The sequence below is a fragment of the Andrographis paniculata genome, unplaced genomic scaffold, assembly GCF_009805555.1.
Source record: "Andrographis paniculata isolate CXL003 unplaced genomic scaffold, ASM980555v1 Contig53END, whole genome shotgun sequence".
Taxonomy (NCBI): Eukaryota; Viridiplantae; Streptophyta; class Magnoliopsida; order Lamiales; family Acanthaceae; genus Andrographis; species Andrographis paniculata.
Window position 1 is genome coordinate 531,434 of NW_026137588.1, and position 27,945 is coordinate 559,378.

Sequence of the window (27,945 nt, forward strand, 5' to 3'; positions counted from 1 at the left end):
ATTAAATAGTGGCCTCGACGACGACCAAACTAATCTTCTCCACCAATAGCAATAGCAATGACAAATTAGGAATAGCAATGGCGTCCTTGACTAGTTGTATATATATCTCCTCCACCAAACCCTCCCCGAATTTCCTAAACCTCTTTCTCACCAAATCCAAACACACCTTTCGCTCTCCTCATTCACCTCTTCATTTCCGAACCTTAATTCCACGATCCATTTTCCGTTGTTCTTCTAAAATCCCCAAATTGCCCAAATCGAAACCTAGAATTTTCGACAATATCGACAAACATCATCATCATAATCGTGTCCGGACAAGGAATATTGTTGGCGGCGAGGCTAAAATGACGGTGACAGCGGCGGTGCAAGACGGAACCCTAATTGTGAATGGGAAGGCGGTGGTGGTCGGTGTGCCGTCCAACATTGTTGTCCGCCAGGTGTTCGACGATTTGCCTGCTGCTGCTGCTGCTGCTGCTGCTGCATTTATTGGCGCTGCCTCCACTTCTCCCAGCTCCAGACATGTCTTTCGGCTTGGTCATTTTCAGTAAGTTCTTATACCTTTTTTATTTTGACGAATTTAATTCTTTTAGATATAAGTTTTTTGAGATTTTTTAAAATTTGAAATTTTGAGAAAAGAACTCAAAATTAATATTGGATTTGATGTTTATGAAAAAAAAAATAAAAAAATAAAAAATTAGAGTATCTCTCCGCCTCATAATAAATAATTCATTTTTCAGTTTTAGTCTGTCTGATAACAAAATATTCATTTCATTTTTTTTTTTATAGTAACTGTCTACCTAGTATTACAAATACCCTTACAAGTTACAATATATTACACAAATATCATTATCTTTATATCACATAACTAATAAAGTTATTTTAGTCATTTCTAACTTATTTATATTATATCTCAATATAATACTAATATTTTTAAAACTACGTGCAAAAAATAAATGGATATTTACTTATGGGACGGAGAGAGTAATATTTTTGTGTTTCAGTAAAAATGAACAAAATATTTTTTATTTTATTTATTGCGCAAAATCCATTGCATTAATATAAAGTTTGTCCGAAATACTTAAATTACGAAAATTTTATACAAATAAAAAATGAAAAATATGTTAAATAGTTTTTTTTATAAAATAAATAAATAAATAAATAAATAATCTTTTATTTTATAGTTTTTAAAACAAATTGTTATCTGATTTTTATAAAAATTATAAAAATAAGTGATTGATCCATTATTTATTTATTTATTCATTTATTTTATTCAACAAAATTATCTAAAATATTTTTTATTTTTTATTTGTATAAAACTTACGTATAGATATTTATTTTAATTTCACGCAATAAATAAAGAGTATCTTGTGTATTTTTACTAAAAACACAAATATATATATATATATTTAATATGATACTTTTTTTAAAAAAAAAAAAGTAAATTATATCAAACGGAAGTGGATTATATTTAAACGAAACAAGGTTGAAGGGATTTTTATTATATTGGGGTTTTTATCATAAAATAAAAAATAATTATCCCTCCATCCCAGATATCGTGTCTGCTACACTATAGACGGTATTTTAGGAGGGGTGTAATTAGTAGATAATTAAAAATATTTTAGTGAAAATAATTATCCTATCATATAAATAATTATAAATTAAGATTAAGATAACTAATTAGTTTAATTAAAATTAAAAAAAAAATTTAAAAATTTAAAAAGAAATTAAAATGTGTAATAATTTTTCAAAAAAGGAAAGTAACATGATATGTGGGACGGACATAAATGGCAATGTGGACGTGGTATCTGGGATGGAGAGAGTAATGTTTTATTGTTAGTAAAATTGTATAAGATGGTTGATATATAGATATATATATATTTTATTTTATGTATATGTATCATTGTATGTTTGTTATTTTATTTAAAAATTAAAAAAGATTTTAATATTAATTTATATTATATTTATTATAATATGAAAGAAATAATTTTGAGGGAAAGAAGAAGTACTATATTGTGTTTATTTGTGGATTTGGATTTGAATAGCTTTTTATTTAATATAAATAAATATTATTGTGATATTTTGAATATAAAATTAATTTTTAAAATAATATAAAAATAAAAATAATTATTTAATTTGATATTTTTTTAAAAAAAATAAATAATAAAAATATTATGAGAAATTCCCAACAAATGCAAGTATGCAACAGAGATTGTAGTGGTAAGCAAGAATTGGGAGTTGGGACACGAATACATTGATAAGTATGGGAAGAAGTTTTTTTTTATTTCAAACTCAAATTTTTTATTATTTAATTTATTATCAATAAAAAATAGTAGTATATTTTCTTACACAACAAATTTCAAATAAAAATCAAATACACTTTCTCTTTCCAAAAATGTTTCAACACCTTATTTTTAGTTTTTATATTATATAAAAGAAATTAATTTTACCATTTTAGTCTATTGAAATCAAAATTTCATATTTTTTTAATAGTAAAAATAACTATCAACTAAATATTCCTATTTTTATTTTTTACAATACTTTTACTTTAATGTCAATATCAAAATAAATATTACACTTTTCTTTTACACTATATTTAATAAAATATTAATTTACTTTAATGTAAAAGTCAAATGAAAAGCTTGCTATTAAATGGTGAGAATATATATTTTTAAATATTGGAGGGTTTTTCATTTTGAATTTTTTTTTTAAATGTGACTTATAAGGTTTACTTTAAATAATATTTTTTTAAGAAAAAATAAATAATGTATATTTGTAGAAAATTTTGAGAATTACATAGCAAAACATTCTGAAATCAAACTTCAAAAAAAAGAACATGAATTTATTTGTTTAGTATTTTAGTTTGAGATGTTTGTTTAGTGTCGGGTATTAGTAATATAAAAAAAATAATATTTTGCATTGAATTGTTAATTTTGGTGAGATAATCGAATATAAACATTACAGTATATATTAGGAATAGTAAACAAACTAATGATTTTTTGAACAATAATATATTTGATTAAAAATTAATTTAAAATATATGTTCAATTATTATAAAAAGTGTAATTCAATAAAATAATACATATATATATATATTTGTATATGATTGTTATAATTTAAAAAACAAGAAATTTTTTAATATATATGTTTATATTTATTTTAGAAGAGCAATAGAAATAAAAAATTTTAAGTAGGTTCCATTGTGAGAAAATGTTGAGAGATATGTGATGATAAATTCCGAGAGTATAGTGATATTTCTTATATCTTTTCAACATCAATACCTTGTTTTGTACAGCAAATTTCGAAAATTTGGATTAATATGTGGATATGTAATAAAGACAGTTGGTTTGATCAGCTGGTGCATTCGATGCTCGAACATTGCAGGGAGTGCAAGTATGTGTCCTTGTTCAGACACAAAATTTGGTGGATGATACCTCGTTTTGGTAGCTTGGGAAAGGACATCCCGATCGAGACACAAATGCTGCTACTCGAAGAGACGGATCCGGCTGGCGACACTTTTTATGTGTTGCTATTGCCTGTATTGGAAGGGAAATTCCGCGCGACTTTGCAAGGGAATTCATCGAACGAGCTTGAATTGTGTGTCGAAAGCGGTAAGTTTGAGCACTCTACATGAATAACTTGAGGTTGCGGATCCTATGCTGATTGGGATTTGACTAATGTAATAAAGGTATATAACATATATTTACGTATATTTTTATTATATATGTTGATTTGGTCAAATCAGCGTTGTTATGTAATAAAGGTATACAATATATTTATAACACAGTATATACTTTGTTATAACACAAATATATACTGTGGTATACAAAAATATATGTTGTATGTTTTTATTATATATGATAATTGGGTCAAATTAGTATTATGGGTAATATAAATAGGTATTGATGTGATATTTTGAATGAAAAATTGATTTTTATTGTAATATAAAAAATACATTTTAGATTTGATGTTCTCATAGGGAAAGTTTTGGGGAATAATAGAATTTTTGTAAAGTCTGGTAAAAGAACACACCTAATGTTGATTTGACCCAATTTGCACTCATAATTTGATATCTTGAACACATGGTATGTTCCTTTAACGTTTGGAGGTTTGGGTTTAAGTGTAGGGTCTGAGAATGATAAAAATTTAAATTGAAATAACATTTGGTCGTGATATAAAAAGATATTTTGAACTAAAAATTTATTTTTTTCTGTGTATGATATATTTAAATAAAAAATTAAGTGTTTGATTTGACAGTTTCGAAAGTGAAAAAAAAAGAAAAAAAACGATGAAAATAATGCGAGATCAAAACCAAACCTTAAAGGAACAAGCTTGTTGTATCATGACACCGTGATGATTTTGGATATTCGAACTTGGAATGTTGTAGGAGACGAACAAATCGAAACCATGGAAGTGACTGAATCCGTTCTCATTAATTCGGGGCGTAACCCTTTCGAGCTCATAAAGGATTCTTTCAAGTATGTAGGCGAATCGTAATTTCTTCTAATTACGCGCCATTTGTTTAAGGTTCCGTCACGGTACATGTTTTGTTTTGTGCACAGGATTCTTGAGAAGTGCAAAGGCACATTCACTAATCTTGTCAACAAAAAGGTGAGAATTTTGCAATGCTCGCAACATTGAGCTGAATTTTAGTTGAAACGTGGTGAATCTTTCGTTTGTAGAAACCGGCACATTTAGATTGGTTCGGTTGGTGTACTTGGGATGCTTTTTATAAAGACGTAAATCCGGTTGGAATTAAAGAAGGCCTCGAAAGGTAAGTCGACGTACAAAAATAATTTTCGCGCTCGCGGTTGAATGCAAATTCTTTTTAATGATTCAATGCAGTTTTCTAGAAGGTGGTTGCCCTCCGAAGTTTTTGATCATCGACGACGGATGGCAAGATACGTGTAATGAGTTTCACAAGGAAGGCGAGCCATTGATCGAAGGAACACAGTGAGTAATCTAACCGTCGAATCTTTTAAACTTGATAGTTGTTTAATCGGAAATAAGTTTTATTTTTGTTGTTCATCTGCAGATTTGCGAGTAGATTAGTCGATATTAAGGAAAGTGCAAAATTTATGGCGTCCGGGGTCGACATTTCGTGTTACAATCTCCGCGACCTTGTCAACTACATCAAAGAAGAATATAGCGTGAAGTATATCGCAAACCTCGATTTTTTTTTCTCGTCATTTACTCCCTCCACTCCATATAATTTGTTCACTTTTTCTATTTCGATTCGTCCCACATAATTTGTCATTTTATTTTTGTTAAAGTATAATTATACACTTTAATCACTTTAATCTATAATTATTTTTATTACAATGTAATTATTGTTGTTAATACACTTCTTAATTACTTATTAATTATATAATACCTAAAACTCCGTGTTTCAGCTAAAATAGACAAATTAACTGGTACAGAGGGGGTATTTTTTAACATTTCGTAATTATTTGCGCGTTTCGGTGTAGATTCATCTACGTTTGGCACGCGTTGCTCGGGTACTGGGGAGGGCTTCTTCCATCGTCGGAAAAAATGAAGAAATACAATCCGAAGATAATACATCCCTTGCAATCTCCCGGAAACATAGGAAATATCCGTGACATTGCCATGGATAGTATAGAAAAATACGGAGTCGGTCTTATCGATCCGGAGAAAGCTTACGACTTTTATAACGATCTCCACAGCTATCTTTCCAGCTGCAATGTTGACGGAGTGAAAGTAGACGTGCAAAATCTGGCAGAGACACTTGGCAATGGTTACGGAGGCCGGGTCACCGTTACCCAACGATTTCAAGGAGCGTTAGAGGAGTCAATTGCGAAGAATTTCGAAGAGAATAATTTGATAAGCTGTATGAGCTTGAACAACGATTATGTTTACAGGTTCGACTTCTTTTTTTGTTTTTAAATTTTTTGATTCGATTTCTCAGGTATTTTTTACTGTGATTTATGTTTACGCAGCTCGAAGAAGAGTGCCACTGCAAGAGCGTCGGAAGACTTCATGCCGCGGGAGCCTTCGTTTCAAACTTTGCACGTTGCTTCCGTGGCCTTCAATAGCCTTCTGCTCGGAGAGGTTTCCGTGCCCGATTGGGACATGTTCCAGGTATCTTTCAGACATTACTAACCGTTTCTTCCGGTACAAAACTTGAATTCTTACACGACGAGCGAATGAAGTCGTAAGGTGTCATTATTTTTGGAAAATGGACTTCGAGTTAGAAGAAATGAATATAAATAGATACATCCTTAGGCGAACATTTAACACGGTATTATGGCGCACGGGAGTGTGTGAATTCTTACTTTCTTATATATCCCTCTGTCTCACTCAAATGTACCCGTTTTTAGTAAATTAAGAAATAACTCTGTCCTAAAAAAGTACGCCCATTTGACCGGCTTTTAAGAAAAATAGATAAAAAAAATATTTTGGATAAAAAAAAAAAAAAGTGACATTTTTTACTAAAAAATGAAATAAAAATAAATTTAAATTATAAAAAATAAAAAAATAAGAATAAATTTGAATGACGGAGGAAGTGTTTTTATTGATCATAATAAATAAGATAATTTTATTCTTTTTGTTCTTTGTACTTTATATTGTATAAAAGAATAGTACATGTAATAGTATATTTATAATTTATTTTAAAATTAAATGATATTTTGTTAGTAGTGAGGTAGCATTTACGAAAATAGTAAAATATATACTTTTGGTTGGGTGGGAGGGAGAGAGTACAACATCATATGAATTTCTTTTTTTCTTTTTTTTTTTTGTTATAAATTTTTTAGGTGAGACGATCGTTTAATTTTTATTATTTTACTATCGTATTTTCTCGATGCATCCTATGTTAGAGCAACCATTACACAGCCGAATTCCACGGCGCGGCAAGAGCGTTAGGTGGATGCCCGGTGTATGTGAGGTAAGGTGTCGCTAGCGAACTAATTTGATGCGATATTTTTTATACATTTCCCAAATACGTTATTGTTAATTTTCAAATATAATGACATAAGCGACAAGCCCGGAAAGCACGATTTCAAAGTCTTGAAGAAATTAGTGTTGCCCGATGGCTCGATACTAAGAGCTCGATATGCTGGACGGCCCACACGCGACTGCTTATTTGTGGACACTGTAGTCGATGGCAAAAGGTGAAACAGCAAAATTTCATCGATTTTTCAAATTTCAATGAGCATTTTTAGGCTATTGAGGATTTCATATACTAAAGTGTTAACTTGTATAGCTTGTTGAAGATTTGGAACTTGAATAAGTTTTCGGGAGTGATCGGTGTGTTTAACTGCCAAGGAGCCGGAAATTGGCCGATGATGGATGATCCGGCGCATTATGCCAACTCGTCATCCGAGCCTCGAGTTTTGTCAAGCCAATTGAGTCCCGAAGACATCGATTTTCTTGAAGAAGTTACTGATGAAAGTTGTGATGGTGAATGTGCTGCCTACGCGTTTCATACCGGTAAGTCTTAATTTCATAATCGTTAATCGAATTTGAATTTGAATTTGAATTTGAATTTGAATTTTAGGTTTTTGGAACTCAAATTTTTTTGCTCACTTTACATAGATACTTCTGAAACTTTCGACACTAGTGTTTGATTACATTTTTACTCTCACAAAACGTTACTTCAAATACTATTTTACTAACTCCAAAATTTTACTATTTTCAAATTATCCAAAACACTAGAACTTTCAAAACATCTATTTAAACGGAGACTGAATATTTGGAAATCGAGCTTGAAGAAATTTGATTCTATAGTTAATTGTTTTGAATTTGATTCATGTGTGCATATGGTTACAAAATTGGAATTTTATTTTCGAATATGCATTGATCTCAATAAACTTGACTATAAAATGTAAAAAATAAAATAAAATAAAATAAAATTCAAAGAGAACATATCCTTAAAAACACGCGTGCGCAACTATATCTTTTATGTTGTCATCGTATAGGTTCGCTTTCTCGACTCTCCAAAGAGGAAAGGATCAAAGTGTCATTAGCCACTCTTGAATGTGAAGTATTCACCGTCTCTCCGATAAGGGTAAGTAATCAATCGATCATTTCAATACTCACCTTTACGTGAAAAAGTTTGATCCGCGTCTTTAAAAATATATACATATAAATAAATAAATATATATATATGTATGTGTGTGAATTATTGTAGGTAAAATGGCAAGTTTGGTTCTATTAGATGGTTTTATTAGTTCTCAATGTTGATCATTCTAGTAGGATCAAAATTACTTTTGTACCGAAACTTTTTATTTGTTGCTCAGTAAAAAAGAAAATGTAAACTACATTCCCACCGCCTTTGTTTTAATTAAAAATGCATAAAATATCTTGTATAAAATTTATGGTCGTAAACTACCTTTTCATTAGCTAAAATTATGCATAGAATCTCTATATTTGTGCGAAAAATAGAGATTCTACGTATAATTTTAGTTAACACAAAGGCATATTATTATGCAATAAAATTTACATGATTCTCTCTTCTTTCTTTTTTTTTTTTTTTTTTTTTTACATTCCATTAAAAGCCATGTACTATCTGTATATTTTACACTATTAACAATAAAACTACTCTTCTTTAGATACTTATAAGCTTCACATGGACAGGTTTTGAACGAGGACTTGCAATTTGCTCCGATCGGGTTAATTGACATGTACAACTCCGGGGGAGCGGTACAAGGTTTGAGGTTGTCCCAAAAAGCTTCGGAACAGAGTGTAATAATTGAAGCCCGAGGCAGCGGCCGGTTGGGTGCATACTCAAGTAAGAAACCGGTTCGTTGCACAGTGGATGGCGAGGAATTCGAATTTGTGTATTTTTCAGACAATGGTTTGCTTATCGTAAATCTTGAAGGTGAATGCAAAGTCAGGGATATTAGTTACTGCTATTAGCATTTTTTTGTTTTGATCAATCGATTTTTCAATGAAATTGGCTGGTTTGGAGTTTTATTTTTCTTTTGAAGGGAAATTTGGATCGATTGTTCAGATGATCTAGTCGAGAATAAGCCGATGATGTTGTTGTTGTCGTCGGCATTTTAAAGGTTGAAAAGGTTGCCATTGTGAATTTTGGATTGTAATAAGAATGTTGTTTCAAAAGATATTTTGTGGTGAAGTATTTACCGTTTACATCTTGATTAAAGAATAATAATATTTTATATTCAGTAGAACGTATGTATATGTAAAGATTAAAATACCCTTGAGATATACAATATTTTATTATAAGAAAATGTGTTTTTTTTTTTTTTAATATGGATATATAGTTGTGCTATTAATGTACAAATTTTTTTATACAGAAATATTTGAGTCTATATTGGGTAAATCCTTTGTTCAAGCTTAATATATGAAAAATCACACCTCAATTAAATCACACTAGTTAAAAAGTGAAGTATAGCATAATTCTTACATCCTCATTGATTACATTGTAGACTATTTTTACTAGCATCGAGGATTCGCAGCGGGTTCATTCTTTCATAAAGTCCTTATTCTTTTTTTTATTATTATAATGTCAGCTATTACTTTTCGAGTGCGCTCTAGATAACTCTCCTTGGTGGCACATTGTGAAATTGCAACTTGTTCTTACATGATTTTATGAACATAGCGAAAGTGAGGAGATGAACTTTCTAGCTAACTCTTCCTATGTTTCGAGTAGAGGTTGCTTGTCAAACCGCTACTCTAGCAAAAGTCATGAAAAAAAAAAAAAAAAAAAAAAAAATTCTTACTCTATCCAGAGTTTGATTCATTATATCAGATTTTGATCCAAGAACACTATCAAAGTGTTTCAAAGATGGGGTTATCTTGACGTAGGTCTACCTCCGACATAAATTGTTTTAAATTAAATGAAGTCTCTTTGTTACTTTAAAAATGAAAATCAAATATAAAATTTTCGTACACCTTAAAGCTTATAGGATAAAAAGAATTTTTGTAGAACTTTATACTCATTATACCTAATCTTGAATGCATTGGTATTATCACAAAAACCCGTCACAACAAGAAAATATCAATTTTGTAACAAAGATTTTTTCATCCCTAAATTCACTTATTCAATTACTAATGACATTAAAGACGGAATTAAAGAGGGAATTGCGTTAACTACGTGAACTTTAGAGACGGAATTCTGTTACTAATATACTATTTTTTTTGTAGTGCGTCCTGAGTTCGGATTGCAGGCTGCAACTCGCCTACATAAGCCAGAATCATTAAGACAATAAAGCAAAGTGGGGAAGAAAGTTTGTTGAAAAGCTTATATTGTTCCCAAGGATCTTTCATCGGTAACTCATGGAACATAAGCAACAAAGCAAATTATCAAATATCTAATTACTCAATAGTAAAACCGAACTTTTACTTAGACTTCCCGATTTATAATTAAACCTTGTTTTTTTTTTTAGAGAAAGGCTCTCCTTCAATTTTTTTTGTTCTTTAACACTTGATAAGATTCCAATATTGTATTGGTATTAGTTTTAGAATATTATGTTGGTGTAGCATATGATATGATGTATATCTATATATCGGTTTGATTCTAATGTTAATTAGCGCATTATAATGATAAGCGCATATATGGTTATTGTTGAAACATGTATTGTATATATCATTAATGGATGCGGATCATATGTTGATCGGGCCAAATCAACATAGTACTAACTTAATCGGATCAGCATGTCATACACATAATACAACATATAATATAATATATGTTGAATTATAATATAGTATATGTTTATTATAAATATGTGTAAATATATATATTGATTACCTGAATAGTATATGGTGATTCGATTAAATCCGCACCATGCTTACTTATGATATATATATATTATTCGTTCATAGATATGTTATATTTATATTATATTAACATAAAATTTGCATTGTTACTTTATGTTTCGTATACTACAAAATACTTTTTATAAGCACACAAACATCCTACCTAATACAATATTGGATGTAGTAATCTAGGGCAGGTTGTTTTTATTGCATTTATACATTTGGTAGTGTCTTGTTTTTGGACATACTTCAATCGTGCAAATGAAACAGTTTATTTAAATTTTAAAATGTCTTCCTTATGTTTTTTTTTTAAATAAAAATATCTTTTTTTCAAGTAAATTAAATAGTTAAATACGATATCTTGATAATATATATATATATATGTACTACATACTACATACGTTTCACTTATTCTATCTATTATTTTATGTGCAACCACTTTGTAATAAACACCCTTCATTTTCAAGGAAAATCTACTTTATAGTTGTATTGTAATTTAGGTTCCATTTAAACAAAGCCTTTTGAAATATTAAAGATTAGAAAATAAAAATAAATAATTAAATATTTATAAAAAAAAATTATTATTATTTATTTAATGTAATATTTTATAAAAAAAAAATAATTCCTCCGTCCACAAACTAACGCTCTACTTTCCTATTTGGAATATCCAACAATTATTGTCCTCTTTCTATTTTTATACACAAAATTTACTCTTTTACTCTTACTTTAGTTACTCTTTTATTTTCTATACATAAGATTAAGGGCAAATTTGTCAAATTTGTTATTTTATAAAAAAATCATAATTGTCTAAAAATAGTGTAAATATCAAATAGGACATTAGAAAATGAACAGTGGGAGTAATTATTTAACATAATACTTTTTTAAAATATACATATTGATGAATGTCAGCAAACTTTTGAAAAAGTACATATAATTATATAAATAGAGCTTTATATATTTTAGAAAATTCAAAACTTAATGTTTACTTTGACAATTATTTTCATTTTTTTGCCTTTCAATTTTTACAATTTTCTATACAAAAGATTATTTCCTCTTACTAAACATTAAATTCAAACAAGCAAAAAAATCCAAAACTAAAAAAAATAAAAATCACCAACTAATGACAAAACTCAATTTAAAAAAAAAAAAACAAAAAACAAAAACAAGTAACAAATATCACGCCAAATCGTGAAGTAACAACGAGTTTAATTTAAGAAACTTATGTACATTTATTCCCAAAAAAGGAAAAATAAAATAAAACTCCAATTTATCAAAATTAATCCACATAACAAAGGTCACAAACCTATTATGTTCAAAACTTATGTACATAAGAGAAATAAATAAATTCATGATAGAAAAAAATAATGTTCAGAACATGTTCGAATAGTAGGCACAAATAATGCAAGAAAGATTCGACAATAGGCAGCTTCCATGAGACCTTGAGTATTATTTAGTAGAGCTTTATCCTTGTCTCGATGGGCATTCGACAAATAGGACACGAGACAAGATCTTGTCCGCATTCACAGCATGTCTGTAAACAAGAATCACGACAAGAGCACAGAAAAAAAATAAAAATCAATCATTTCTCAGTAAAATATTTCCCGGGCTTCCACAATCAAATGTAAGAAATGTAGCAAGAGTTGTACCTGGTGTCCGCAGCCAAATGCCATGTCCTTTGGCTCGGTAATGCAGATCGGGCAAAGCTGCAATAATAATTACATAAATGAAAACCAATGTTGTTCTTAACCTCCATAGATATTATGACTTAAATTGAATCAAGAAGTATTCGAAATAATATGACTAGTTAAGAATATATTTATATAATTATAAATTGATCGTAAAAAATATATGTGTGAGTACTCACTCTGTCTCATCCAAAAGTATATATTGTCATTTTCGTCTTTCCCATCCAAATATGTATACAATTTCTATTAATAGTAGAAGTGTTACTCGGGACATTGTTTTATACATAAGCCATAAAGTATAAAATACAAATTTGTCAAAATATTCTTACAAACTCTACTTACTAATAAAATACTATTATACATTAATGTACTACAAAAAAACAAATGTATACATTTAGATGGGATATCAACTTTCTCCGTGTATTTTTCCGATTAAATTTGTGCAGCATATCATGTGATATTAGTTGCTAGAAAAAACTAAAAAATAAAAACTAATTCAAGTATAAAATGGCTCAATGTGTATGCATTTTTCTAGGATCGTTTCAGTTTAGGTACCAAAATACTACCGACAGACCTTACAAGTGATTTATCGATTGTTTCTAAAGGATGTGATCTTAATATATCATTCTCGATCAAGGTCATTAAGTTTTCAAATGAATATTAGTATAATTCAAGCAATTAGTTATGTAATCGATTAGCTTGATTCATTACTAATGTAAGAGAGAGAGAATTAGAGATTATTACATGGTTGTCAGAAGTGTGGCTTCCGGAATGGCTGGACCGCGGAGCAGAATCCCGACTGCTGGAAGTCGGTGCACTGGGACAGAAACTGTTGGAACGGGAAGGCTTTGGTGTGGAGAAAGATGCCGCGCCGTAGAGGGGAGGAGGTAGTGAGATTCGATCAACGTCCTTTCCTCTAGAAGCACTGGATTAAGATTTCAATGTAAGAAGATGGCAATAGAAATTTTGTCGTAATTTGTAAAAAAAAAAAAAAAAAATTAGGATTTTAGTTTTACCCAAGAATATTCAGCTCCAGAGTTGCTCTATACTGAGCAGGTATTTCCATTAATGCTGCGAGCGCAAACTCAGCTTCTTTTCGAGCCCGATCCATGTTCTTCGACATGATTTCTGTGAAGTTTACAAACTAGAAACGCAGAGAAACCATAGATGTTATGGCTTTAACCATTAACAAATTCTCACCAAAAATAAAAAATGAAGAACCTTTGCGAGTTGTGATTAAGATTTTGAAGCTTTGGATACATTTTTCCAAATACACATGATTAATCTTTCATTTACAATTCCATACACGACTCGGGATTTTAATCTCAACTTCGATTTATCAAGAATATATTAACTTGCCTGAAAATTGTCAAAAGCCCGGGAAGGAATATTGTCGTCGAATTCCCTCATCATATCCCACGGCCCATCTCCAACGCCAACCAATATAATAGACAATGGGTACTCACTGTAAACAACCGAAAGGGTGTCAAGAACGAAGGAATCTCATGTGTCTAAAAGAACTAAGATGCTTGAAAGGGAGTGGAAATGAACTAATACCTAGCTTTGACGATTGCATCCACAGTTTTCTTCTCTTGGGGGCTTAGCTGGCCACGATTAGTGTCGACACTTCTTGTGACCTATATACCAAATAGTTACACATATTGGGTTCAAAAACCGAACCATCAATTTTTCGGCTATTCACATTTGTTATGGTATAGACTAATGGGTTTATAACCAGTCTGGCTGTATACTCGTATATGAAAAAAGTTATGGTGCCCAAGTGAAACTACATTAAACATAAAACATATACGGAATATTCTTCGGGTATTCTATATCACATTTGGTTCGACATCTTTTTATCAGATATTTGAGCTGTTGTTTTCACAAAGTGAGGGATTACTCAGAACTGGAAACATAAATCCTTTTCGAAAATCTAGCATTTCGCATGTATGCTATCATCAAACTATCAAAGTGTTCTTGTATAGCTTAAATTTTCAGGAATAAAGCCCCGGGGACAAAATTTCCCATTTAAATAATTGGTACCTGTCCGTCAGCTATGATCAGCAGCACGTGGTACTGGCCACCACTTTGTTCGACGATGGTCATAGCCATTTCAATGATAGGAGCAAATGATGTTGGTCCTGTTCAACAATAGAAAACACTTGTCGTAGGAAGACAAGACTGATAAAAAATTGTATAAAGGGAATCAGAAAAATTGAACCTGCAAGCCGCAATTGAGGAACTAAATCCCTATATCGGTTTAGCACTTCCTCAAACCCTTCACAAAACCTCTCGTCTGGGAAAAAACTGAAGACTTCTTGATCGTGCGTTGAAGCTGGCAATAAGAAATCATCACTTATTTCATCAGCCTTCAGTTCTCAAAACTCAAAAGAAATTGGCATATGAATCCAGACAATAAAAATTACCATCGCCGAATCCAAAACAAGGAATTAAATTATCTTCATCAAATTTGGAGAGTGTTCGTCCAATAATCGATATGGCTTGTTCATAAGGATTCTGCTCATCTCCAATATGATGCAAACTTCTCCGGTGAAATGACCTGGCACCTGAGAAGAAAAACAAAAGAAATATGTAGATATATATATATATATCAATGCAATCATCGGTATCTGCAAATTAGAATAAAAAATTTGTTCTCAGACAACAGAAACCATACCAGTCCACTCATTACTCTTTGTGAAATCAATACCAACAATTAAGTTCGAGGATTCTAGACCAGCACGTGCAAGAGCATCAGTGACCTGCACAATCGTTAAATTTTTATAACATAATTACTCATAATACCACAATTCTAAGAAAAATTAACACTTGAATCTTCAATAATCTCGGAGAACATGCTTAAGATTGTTTTACCTGATCTAAGGAGTTGTAATTGTCATCTATTCTAGAGAACTTCCTCTCCAATCTTCTCTTAGACTCCGGAGGCGGGGGCGGGCCACCATACATCGAATGTTGAGGTGCATAGCCATGACTTGGCTGAGGATACGATGATTGTGGATAGGCAGTATGGTTCCAGTTCGAACTTGACGCATACGATGAATATCGACCAGAAATCGATTTTTTTGATATCTTGTTACCCATCAGCTTTTCAACCTAAAAGATTAGATATTACTTCTAGACTTAAAGTGCATCCATAAACTGCTTTACCCAAAATAATTCACAAAAAAGCAAAACATATTTTTCTATCTAAAAAGTAAGCATTCAAAAATCGTAAGTAATTTCAACCAATATCGAATTTCAAAGCAAATTATTAAAGTTTAACATCACCAAAGTGAGCCAAACCAAAGTACAAATATTGAAAATCAGTGAAAGATTATTTCAATTAACAAAAATGAAGCAATAATCTTCTGTTTGGATGGATTCAAGTATATCTCTATGATTTTGACAAATCCCACAGCAAGAATGCTAACCGACAAGAACCACATCAACAACAAAAAAAAATTGAAATGAAAATTAAAAGCTAACCCTTGCCTGTGGAATTTTTAACTACAAAACCTAGAAATTTCTCCTCTCCGAGGTTAAACCTTCGTGTCTAATTCAATTACCTCAACAGAAAAAGTTACAATTCCAGCATAGATCCACTGGCATACGCAGCACAGAACCGAAACCTTCAAATTCGATAAAATTGCTTCAATTTACTTGCCGAATCACCGAATAGAACAATCTCCTGCTACACAGAAATCCATCACAAACATTTCACGCAAACAATGCATCAGAAAAGGGGGAAAAAATCATAAACAACCAAGAGTTACCTGTAACAATCTCAGCATCAAAGTGAAAAACAATTACACAAAAGTTTCACCAAATATAAAATCACACAAAAATAATAATAAAATCAAAAAACGTCATTATCACCGAACAAAGAATTAACAAAGCAACTAAAACATCAAAAAAATTAAAATTGAAAAGATGAAAACCAAAGTTACAAAAGCAAGTATATTCGAGATCTCCTTCCTTCAGCCTTACCTTTCCTGCATTTGGTGTGAGAGAAATTAGATAGAGACGAAGGAAAGTAGTGTATGTGAAGCAACAACAACCGATTGAAAATGGATTGAGGCGGAAATCGGTTGGATTTGCGATGGATTTTTTGTCGTCTTCAAAGTGGGAGGAAGGAGGGAGTCACATGTGGGAATTTTACCTCTGCAAGACTCTTACTCTTCTTCCATCAAAATTCTCTTTTCAACTCAAAAATCATATTTTTATGTGTTTATATTTGTATGGGGTTTTGATTTTCTGTTTCGATTTCGAAGGTGAAATTTAAGATTTAAATAACTTTTTTGGAAAAAAATCACAATATCAATATAACCAAAATTTATTATTTTTTAAAAAAATATAAAAATAAATAAGGTTTCAATTAAACCCAACGAGTTTTGGTTCTGGGACTAAAATTGATTAAAATTTTATATTATAACGATGAATTTTATTTATATTGAGACCAAAAATGATAAATTTTGATTATATTGAAATCAAAATTGATAAAATTTTTATATTATAATAAAAATTGATGAATTTTAATTATATTAATATAAAAATAGTTTTTTCCCTAACTTTTTATATGATATAAATAAAAATTAATTTATGTTGTTTTTCTACTAATAACTTTTTAATATAAAAATAATTGAATGGTAAAATATGAATACTTTTATATTTACTTTGGAATGCTTTACTAATATAAAAAGAAAATTGAAAAGATCTGAATAATATATTTACTTTTTCTGTTCCATGTATATTAGTAAAAATAATTATTATATACTAAAAATAATTATAAATTAATATTAAAATAATTAAATAGTTTAATTAAGATTAAAAAATTATAAAGTTTAAAATTTAAAATGTGATTAAAGTGTATAATTATATTTTCAAATAAGAAAATAATAAATTATGTGGACAGACGAAAATAGAAAATATGAACAAATTATATGGACGAATGGAGTAAAATTTAAAAGTAAAAATAAAAATATTTTTAGTAGATGGATGGAATAATATTTTTAATAGAATATTAAAAAATATATATTTTAATATTTTGAAAAAAAAGGTTGTGAATAGTAAAACTCAAAACAATCCAAACAAACATTCAGAAAACTTATACTACATTATTGGATCGATATGTAACTAAATTTTAACATAAAAATATGCTATATGAAAAATAAAATGAAATATTATAAAAAAAAATTAAGATAAAGACTGAAAATTAATAATATTTTAATAATAAAATATAATTAAAAAATAAAAGTACATTATAAAAAATTTATTAAATAATTAATAATAAAATAATAGAATAAATAAATAAAAAATAGTGACATATTTGTTATTATTAATGAATTAAAAAATATTAGCGGATTTAATAGTAACATAAAATAAATAAAAACACATTGTAACCGTTCATAAATAAAAGTTTAATATATTATTCATATTATAATTTTAGTGAAAAAGTGTATCAAAAATAATTTTAGCTGATTTTCAATATAATTTTAATATTAAAATAAAAATAGATAAAACACATTGTTTTGTAATATTTTATAAAAATAATAATATATTAAATAAACTGCAATAATTATATAATAAAAATAAAATAAATTTTCAAAATCCTATTCTTATACAAAGTTATAAATAGTATATAATAATAAAAAAATAGCATATTGTGATATTTATTCATAACAAACAGCACCATTGTTTATGCAATGTTTTTAAGATAAAATGTTTGGTATATGGTATGAGAAATTATTTCAAAAATATAAAATATATTACTTTATATTGACTTTTGAATTTTTTATAGTGACTTTTGAATTTTTTTTTATTTTTTTTATTTTTGTATAATATATTTGATATTTTCTATTATTTTTTTAAAAAAATCACAATTGAAAAGTGATATCGGAAAAAGGTAAAAAAGTTGTCCATATTTTAGAATGATTTTTTATTATTATTTTGTCATTTAAATCTTTATTTTTTTAAATCAAAATTTATTTATTTATTTATTTTTAGTAAAAAAATTCTATTTTTTATATTTTTTCCTTACTCAAAAAATAAAAGTTTTTATTTTGTACAACAGAGGATGTATTATGATTTGAATTGCACAATATTTGTTAATAAAATATATTTTATAATATTTGAAATAAAAGATTTACACCACTATTATATCATTACGAATTTTAATAAAAATATATTATTTTTTAAAAAGAAATACACATTAAATGTTATTTAACAAAAGTTCAATTTCAAATTACAATAAAACATATCATATAAAATCATATAAATTATCTTACAAAAATTAGTTGAACTACTAAGTACTAACACATCCTTTTATGTTCTACAATAATAATAATAATAATAATAATAATCAAATATAGGGTGTGATGTTTAGTATTTTAGTCAATAATATTTATTTTTAATGTTAAATATAAATAATATAAAAATTAATATTTTACTTTAAATATTAAACTTTTTTTAAAAGTTATTCTATCTGTTCCATAATAAAATATCCATTTTTTTTAGTAACTGTACTATCTACTAATATTATAAATACTCTTACAACTTACAATATATTACAGAAATGTCATTACATTTATATCATACATACTAATAAGATTATTTTAATCATTTATATTTTATTTTTACTATATCACAGTATAATACTAATATTTCTAAAATTACGTGCAAAAAAACAAATTGATATTTACTTATGGGACGGAAGGAGTATTATATAAATTATATACTCCCTCCGTCAAAGCTAAAAGTATACATTTACTCTTGGCGCGGAGTTTAAAAAATAATAGTATTTTAATTATAGTGGGTAGGTAAAAGTAGTGTAATGACATTTTTGCCCTTACTTTTTTTATATATAAAATTAATGATGTGATGTAAATGAGGAGTATTTGTAGGAAAAATAGTGTATTTAATGAAATGGTTACTTTGTAATTGGACGTTCTAAAATAAAAATATGTATACTTTCTAGCTGGCCGGCGGAAGTATGTTGAAAATAAAAAAATATTTATATGAAAGAAGACATTTGATACCAACAATTATTATAATAATTTAGTTCTAATAATCATTGACGAAAAGTATTACAATAATGTAGTAGTGAAAGTTTTGCTTGTAGAAATTGAATTATTATTTTATTTTTATTTATTTAAGAACCAATGTGGGGGAGACAGAGAATAAAGTGGGCAACGAACACTAAAGAGAATGTCCTTTTCAATTTGAAAGAATAAAGACATCAATTAGTCCCTCTAATCATTTTCTTGTAATATATAAACATATCCTTACATATATATATATATATATATTTAAAAAAATAATAATTTCATTTTCAATGTCTTTTATTTGATTTCGATACAAGTATTTTCGTTTTGGATAATGATTATGATTTATGTTTTATGCATTTATATTATGTATTATGAGTATGTGTTTTATTCGAGTTACAGAAAAAAATATTTAAATATTCTGTATTTTTTATTGATTTAAAGTTTATATTATTTTCATTAATAATAGTTCTGTTTGAATAATTTTGTGAATGTTTTAGTAGGTTATTATTATTAGTGAAGTGAAGTATGTATATTATTATTATTATTATTATTATTATTATTATTATTATTATTATTATTAGTGAAGTGAAAATATGAATACATATACTCCTTTCGTCCCATAACAAAGTATTTATTTTTTTTTAGTAATTGTACTATCTACCTAACATTATAAATATCCTTACAACTTACAATATATTACACAAATGTCATTACATTTTAGTCATTTCTAATTTATTCCTGCTTGATTTCAATATAATGCTAATATTTCTAAACTTCCGTACAAAAAGTAAATAAATACATAGTTATAAGATAGAGAAAATATTAAAATTTCAATGTACAATATATAGAAGAATTGAAAATTTGTTAAAAGATATCCTTAGAAAAACTTTGTTTTTTTGATTTAAACCATGTTTGAATATTAATATGAATTTTATTTTTATTCTATTGATTTTTAGAGTTAACATATATTAAAGATTATTTTTTAATATCATATATAATAAGTTTTGTGTAATTTTATTTTTTATAGTATAATTTTGGCAAATGCTAATTAAATGCATTATTATTATTATTATTATTATTATATGTCATATAGTATCACTTCTGCTTGATTATTTAAATAAAAACAATTTTTTAATAAATGCATATTAAAACAATATTAGAGTGTATGATTATATTTTAAAAAATAAAATAATAAATTATAAATTAAAATATAGATAATTTATGTGGACCCAAAAGAGTAATAATCTTACTATGGGACTTGGGTATGATCAAACAACCGACAAGAAATCAGTACCATGCTGATGCGGAAGGCATCAACAGAGTAACCATGGCCGTATTATACTCGGTCGTTATTTTCTCACAAAATATTAACATTTATAAAATATTATTTTTTATACTTCCTCCGTCCTATAACAAAGTATCCATTTTTTTATTTTAGTCCGTCTCATAACAAAGTATCCATTTCCTTTTTTTTAGTAACTGTACTATCTATATAATATTAAAAATACCCTTACAATTTACAATATATTACACAAATGTCGTTACTTTTATATCAAACATACTAATAAGACTATTTTAGTCATTTCTACTTTATTTCTTCTATATTCCAATATAATACTAATATTTTTAAAACTACGTGCAAAAAGCAAATGAATATTTTCTTATGGAACGGAGAAAGTATTACTTATTTTTATACTTCAAATAAAAAAAATACCCCAAGTCAAGTACTAAATAAACCATCCCTATTTTATCTATAAAATATTTAAAAACATAACAATATTTTAATGCTCCTTGTTCGTAAGTATATATTTTGCTATTTTTATTGTCCAAATAAAAAATATTATTTTTTTTTAGTAAATATGATTTCTATATATATTACAAATATCATCATATTTATACTTATATTATAACAATAAATTCCGCAATAATTTTACACATGTAAAAATAAAATTACATATAAAGATAAAATTATCATCAACTATCATTAAAATAATAATAAAAAACAAAATCAAAACCAAAACACGAGTATACATGACCTTATTATGTTTTAATTCTATAACGTATAAATCCGCAACCGCTATGTATATTATGGATCAATTTTTGATCGAATCTAAAGACTCTTAAATTAAACTAGCAAGCTAAAGCACATTAGGCCGAATGACATACAAGAGTAAGATCGGGTCTAGACTTTATAAGAAGAATACCGTTTGCGTTTTGACATTGTATTTAATAGTAAAAATATTTTTATATTTGTATAATTTACTCTATAAATGTCATTATATTTGCATTACAAGATACTAATAAGAATATTTTTGTATTTTTTTTCTTGATTTATACTCCCTCCGCCACACCTACCATATCTACATTGTTTGTTTATGTATGTCTCACGTCTCATGTCTTTTTTTTTTTTTTTTTTTTTAATGCTTACACACCTTAATATTATTTTAAATTTTCTAATTTTAAATTTTTAAATTTTTAATTAAATTAATTAATTATATCAGACATGTAATGTAATGTGGGATGAGAAAAGTGCTGCCTATTAATATAATAATTAATATTTAAAAATAACATGAAACAGTTCATTATCTTATGAAATTTATTAAATAATTTATAAAAAGAAGTAGTGAGATAAATAAAAATAACAATACTAAATAAATTATTATATAAAAATAATAAAATTATTTAACATTTATGCATAAATAGCTAAGTAATTTTGGCCTATGAGGAGTATTATTATTCTAGATTAAATAAACAAACAAACACGTCCTTAACCAGCAGCGTTTGTTCTTTTTCCCAATTCTATCGAAATTATCTATCAAAGCGGATAAGCAAGCCAGCAAGCCAGCAAGCAGCTAGCGCCATTTCCGACTGCAAATGGAAATCCTTGCGCTTCAACTCCCGCCCATCAATGCTCTCCATCATCACAAACCAAGAAGCTTCAACTGTCTCTCCGGCTCAGTCGCTACTGCAATCCCTTTTTCATCGAATCTCAATATTCGCCGCAATGTAAGCTGAGTTACCCTCACTTTTTGTTTTCCCCAAAAATTTCGTGTTATTTTTCGAATTAGTGTGTGCATTTAGTTTTCGTTTGGTGATTGGAATTTGGCGTTAGTTTAGTGCAGGCGTGGAGTAAGAATGCAACAAGCTGTTGAAGAAGAGTACGAGGTGAAGCAAATGAAAGATCTTGCTGCAGCTAGAAGAAGATGGGAGACTTTGGTAAAATTTCTATCCCAATTTTTATAATTATCAATGAGATTGTTTTTGGACTGACCATTTTAGTTAGCAAGCATGTGTTTGAGCTGTAAATACTGTGTATTTATATATATATAGATATATATATATATATGGTAATGCAAAGTTCTATATTTAGGGACTTGGTTATCAATTTATTGTGATGAATACTGTGATGAAAGTTTGAATTTGTTCCTTATTAAGTTTAAGGACTTGTTCTCGAACTTGTATTGTTCCTGCTGATATAGTTCGATCATAGATTGTTTGCTGAGCTCATCTGCCAGCTTGAATACAATTTTTAGAGTGGAGCTTTTTTTGTGAATATTTGATAGTATCCGACAAGAGGGTGAATTGAGCTATATTAATTTTGTAATAATAGACTTGAGTTCAATTCCTCGATGAAATGCACTAGTTGAAAAATAAAGATTTAAAAATTGCTTAATCTTAAACAAAATATTGCAGAGCTTGAATAATATTTTCTACTTGCTTCTCTCAATTCCTGGACAGGGTTAAAGCTCGAGTGGTAAAGTTTGGTTTAATTTTATTTTGTTAATAACTCTAGGCTGTGCTAAATTGGTAAATTCTACTTTGTAGTAGAATATATTATTATAACCACATTGTGATCGGTGTTACTGCATTTATATATTTGTTGGTTCATATATTATGATCGCTATTGTATTGAAATTGCATATCTTTTTGCCTGGCCCTGTAGGAAGACCCAGCTCGAATTATGCTAATAATCCAAATATTTTGTAAGAATTAGTAGCTTTGGCAATTGAGCTTTAAAATCCAAAATCCGCTGCCCAAATCTCATAAACAAAAGAAATGATGTAATCTGAGCCTGAACTTGTCAAATTTTCATCTCATGAGTCCTAACAGAAAGCCTACGAATTTGATTTCCATAATTGTGGAATGCTGCTGGGAGAGATTCATTTCACTTTATTATATTATAGACATATGAATATATAATATTAAATTACAAAGACTTTAGCTGTATTCAAAGTATATGAAGTTGCAAAGATGATGATTAGTTTTGGAAAATTTGTTAGTACTGGCAAAATGTTTTTCTGCACTTGGGCTTAGACCCGATTAAAAACACCTGAATGTTGCAAAATATTGGTTAACATTCGCAAAATGTTGAGACACCTTTCATTTCATTCCTTATTGCAACACATTCATAAAATATTATGGCACAATATTTGCACAGCTCTGCCTGCAAACGATTTTGTTTTTACTTTTTTGTTTATATAAGTTTGTGTGCATTGGTTATATTTGTTAATAATTCATACTGTTGTTATATATAAGATGTTAGCATTTGTCTCAATTTGAATATATATCTTTTAAACTTAGGTCCGGGAGGGAAAAGTAAAAGTTTTAACTCCAAGAGAAGCTGGATATGCCATTAAACTCTCGTATAAAACATTGCTTGATGTTCGTCCCTCCACTGAGCGCCAAAAGGTGAATTAACTTTCTTGATTGTGTCCCAACTCTGTTATGTTCCTTTGCTAAGTAACAATAAAAACTCACTGCATTTACTTTATAAATGTTACCTGTTTATTTTAAAATTTCTTAAATCTTATACTTCTCTGTACAAATTCAGAGCTCAGGATTTCTATAGCAGTTGTCCGTGATTTTTGTTGCTTGATTATTTTATCACACACTCCATCCATCATTGAAAAGTATTCTCAAACTTTTCGGCACATGTTTTAATGTTGATGTCTGGTTTTTGTTACTTTTTGCTTTTTATAATAAAAATATACTACAAAGTATGATTTTTTATTAAAAATGAAACAAGAATATTTTATTATGACAACCGCAAAAAAAAGTAAGAATAGAATTGAATGAGAGAGGGAGTATATGTTATGACGAGGAACTTGCTAGCTGGACCCAACTTTAGGTCTTCTTATAGTCCATATATGATGAGTTTGTGATAATATTTTTTGTGTTTTTATTATTGTTTCGAAGGCTTGGGTCAAAGGCTCTACTTGGATTCCCTTATTTGAAGTTGATGACCGTGCCGAAGCTGGTACTATCGCGCGGAAGGTCACAGATTTTGTAATGGGTAATGTATTTGCCTCCCCTATGCCAATATTTGTGCTGATTTTTTCAACATAATTAATATTGTGAAAAAATAAATGATAAAGACATATATGTATTGCTTTTGTAGGAAGCTGATTTCTTAGGCTCCGTTGGTTTCAATTTCTTGCTATGCAATAATCCAATTCCATATAAAAATTACACTATTTTTTTCTACGAAACATCACATCCAACCACTATTCAAACCAACACCCAAAATCAAAACACAACCAAACCCCAAGTAAAAAAACTCTTGTTATTTTTGTAACTATTGCAGGTACTATGTTCACTTAGTGTTGTTTTTTTATGTTTATTTATTTATTATTATTATATTTTATGTTTTGGTTGTTGGATGTGATGTTTTATATTAATTGATATGTTTTTATAGGGAATGTGAGGTTGTACCATAAAAAGATTGCAAAAAAAAAAAAATATTGAATTGATGGTTCAGATTGGATACTTAATATTTTTAGTAGCATTTTTTGCATGTTGTATGTTGTGTGCTTTAGGTGGATGGTGGAGTGGCGTTCCGACTTTGTCCTACAATAAGTACGATCTTAATCTTCTCATTTTCTTGCACATAAGCAGCATTTATATTCTAGCTTGTACTATACTGTTGATTAGTTTTTTATATTCTTCTATCCTTCTATCTCATCAGAGAATTTGTGTCCAAAGTTGAGGAAAAATTCCCCAAAGACACTGACCTTATTGTGGCTTGCCAGAAGGGATTGAGGTGAGTTCTTGTTCATTTCCTTCTTCTTCATATGTTAAAATATTAGCAAGACTTTAAAGTTGTTACATGTATGCTTTCCCTTAAAATACTTCGGACGGATAATGCTACTGAATACTTCTCTACTCTTATGACTCATCTCATGATATTTTACATTAGTCCTCTTGTGCCTATACTTCTCAGCAAAATGGGTTGGCTGAACGCAAAAATCGCCACCTAATTGAGACTGTTCGTACTTTGCTTGTGCATCATCATGTTCCTTTCCGGTTTTGGGCTGATGTTGTTCTTACTGCCTGTGATGATGATAATTTGTGTGCGTGGGTTTACACAATTCACAGGGAATTTATATTTGAAAATCAGTGAGTGAAGTTTATAGAAAACGATCAGATATAGCAATTGGTGGTTGTAGACCCTGAGTAGTCATCACAATTATTTATACTCTTTTTACTGGTGAGTTTCCATGTCGAACACAAGGATTTTAAGTCATAAATTTCAACGATGAAAATTTTGAAAAAGCGATGAAAAAGTGCAGGAAGGGATCCGCTGCAAAAGCTAGACTATAGAAAGCGGTAAGTAAAGCGATAAAAATTGGAGTGAGCGAAGCGAGGGCGGAAGGTGAAGTGCCAGCGGTAACCAGATGATCGGAACATGAGCGGAAGTGGGGACCAGATGAACGGGACATGAATGAATGATGGTTACCGAGTGAACGGGACATGAGCGAGTGGCACATTATATGTAGATATATATATAGATGAGCGACCGAGAGTGAAGGAGAGATGTGTCTGAACTGTGCGTTACTAAATAGATAGATTTCCCTGGAGGCAATGAGCGAGCGATGCAGTTGTGTTATTGGAAATATAAAGAATTCATAACACTGGAATTTTTTACCTTAAGGGATTTACAACAAGACTTCAATGACACCCATATTCAAGACATTATAAGAAAGAAACCCTACTGTCACTCGGAATCTCTTTGACCTAATAGACCACCGCCTTTGTCCCGTTAATTTTTCCAAAATCTGCCTCATTAGTGGCTTTACCCTTATGTTATCTTTTTTTTTTTTTTTTATCAAAATTGAATTCAAAACAGCAGTTAAGCAGGTCGACAAGACTCCCGCATACTTAACTACATTGAGACCGCTTTTGGCGCATAGCAAGGCTCAAATAATCAATTCTTTTTTAGCTCTAAACCAGTGAAATAGAATTCTCTAATTTCAAACTTTATATAAGTGTGTAAAAATATGGGCGAAATGAGGATGAAGAACTGAATGATATTTCATTATCTACTACGAAAGCATAAAAAGACTAAAGCTACAAAGCTGTAAACGAAAGTAGTAATCTAATTAAAAAAACTGTAAAGACTTGGCCAAGGGAGAAGGAAAACTCCTACTCCCTTGGCCATTTCTGTGGATAACTCCCTTAGAGGGTTGGAGCTCTCGGAACAGGAAGACAATTTTGCTTGAGAAGTACTTGCTAAGAGTGTTTTTAATCGAAGTATCGATCTATTTTTACATAAAGATATCTGGCCCTATTTATAGCAGGTGAAACGGAACAGTTGCAATCAGTTGTTGGGCAGTTCCAACCGCTGGGCAGTTAGGCGGTTACTGGTAGTTATTCTGTTGAAGCAGTTGCTGGCCATAACTCCCAGGGCGCTTGCTTTGATTGCACTGAACTGTAAGGGCGCAAATCTTCCTCGCTTGCCGAAGAGCTGGAGGGCATCAGCGCAGCTAGGCTCGCTTGTGCTGGCTGGAAATGGAATGGCTGTACCGCTGCAGTTGGAACACTTAGTTGGAATCTGGTGATAATCTGCAGCGGTGGGTGTCTGGGCTGTCACTTGCGGGTGGTGAAGGCTGCCGCTTGCCTCTCATGCCTTAGTATTTTCCAGGATGTATTCTGGGCGCTTGCGAACAGAGGTGGCTGTCGCTTGTGGTGTCTGCCTTAGCTTTTTTGGCACCAGACTACCGCTTAAAAAGACAAATCGTTAATAATCTCAACAACGAATTCTGGATCATGCCAAGCGATATATATCAATAATGTATACCATTAATGAATTATTGTGATGGTTTTTATACAGAAATTCGAGTAATACACAGTTTTGTCAAGCTAAGAATATGCTCCTATTTGGAGTTATCAAACCTCCTCACACTAAACCTTTGTTCGTCCTCGAACAAACTGCATTAAGAGATCAAGAGTTTATACTGTTCACTGCAATTAAGAAGTGTTACCAACAAGTGCCATGATTGGGAGTAAAGTGAATCTCAAAATAGAAACAAAGAAGCCATAAGTATTCAGCTTGTCATTTGATTTAACAAGGTTGGAGTTATCCAGGTATTGTCAACTTTGTTTGCTTAGCGGGGAATGTTTTTTCGGATTTAGGAAACCTTCAGCCGAAGGGTGCGGAGTTTTTTTTTTTTTTGGATCGAGAGTTTCAAACAAAATTG

General features: G+C 29.4%; 3 protein-coding genes across 9 annotated transcripts in view; 2 read left to right on the forward strand and 1 right to left on the reverse strand.

Annotated features, from left to right (window-relative positions):
- On the forward strand, nt 1-9,113 carry LOC127255313 (probable galactinol--sucrose galactosyltransferase 2). Its single transcript, XM_051280800.1, has 14 exons — nt 1-544; nt 3,382-3,608; nt 4,385-4,475; nt 4,560-4,608; nt 4,680-4,771; nt 4,843-4,950; nt 5,033-5,152; nt 5,466-5,876; nt 5,955-6,096; nt 6,834-6,901; nt 6,993-7,127; nt 7,220-7,446; nt 7,935-8,023; nt 8,593-9,113. Exons 1-14 carry the CDS (start codon nt 78-80, stop codon nt 8,872-8,874), a joined length of 2,508 nt encoding a protein of 835 aa, XP_051136757.1. The 5' UTR covers nt 1-77; the 3' UTR covers nt 8,875-9,113.
- A 2,871-nt stretch (nt 9,114-11,984) lies between these two features.
- Nucleotides 11,985-16,627, reverse strand: LOC127255340 (E3 ubiquitin-protein ligase RGLG2-like). Of its 5 annotated transcripts, none has more exons than XM_051280838.1 (13): nt 16,413-16,627; nt 15,992-16,054; nt 15,300-15,539; nt 15,103-15,187; nt 14,852-14,992; nt 14,647-14,760; nt 14,469-14,566; nt 13,983-14,062; nt 13,785-13,890; nt 13,442-13,569; nt 13,170-13,350; nt 12,387-12,443; nt 11,985-12,271 (listed from the first exon to the last, which is right to left on the reverse strand). In XM_051280838.1, the coding sequence occupies exons 3-13, from the start codon at nt 15,525-15,527 to the stop codon at nt 12,191-12,193; spliced, it is 1,299 nt and encodes a 432-aa protein (XP_051136795.1). In that variant the 5' UTR covers nt 15,528-15,539; nt 15,992-16,054; nt 16,413-16,627; the 3' UTR covers nt 11,985-12,190. The 5 variants fall into 5 exon arrangements, with proteins under 5 accessions (XP_051136795.1, XP_051136791.1, XP_051136792.1 ...); XM_051280834.1 differs by having other exon boundaries at nt 15,992-16,113; XM_051280835.1 differs by having other exon boundaries at nt 15,992-16,116.
- A 5,628-nt stretch (nt 16,628-22,255) lies between these two features.
- LOC127255210 (rhodanese-like domain-containing protein 11, chloroplastic) overlaps nt 22,256-27,945 on the forward strand; it is a 51,008-nt gene continuing 45,318 nt past the window's right edge. Inside the window, exons 1-6 of one of the 3 annotated variants that reach the window (XM_051280643.1) lie at nt 22,256-22,474; nt 22,586-22,684; nt 24,050-24,157; nt 24,665-24,761; nt 25,252-25,324; nt 25,434-25,508. In XM_051280643.1, the coding sequence (XP_051136600.1) occupies nt 22,343-22,474; nt 22,586-22,684; nt 24,050-24,157; nt 24,665-24,761; nt 25,252-25,324; nt 25,434-25,508 (584 nt within the window). In that variant the 5' untranslated portion in view covers nt 22,256-22,342. Of the gene's footprint in view, nt 22,475-22,580; nt 22,685-24,049; nt 24,158-24,664; nt 24,762-25,251; nt 25,325-25,433; nt 25,509-27,945 lie in introns of all 3 variants that reach the window. The other 2 variants (XM_051280645.1, XM_051280646.1) reach the window with 2 other exon arrangements.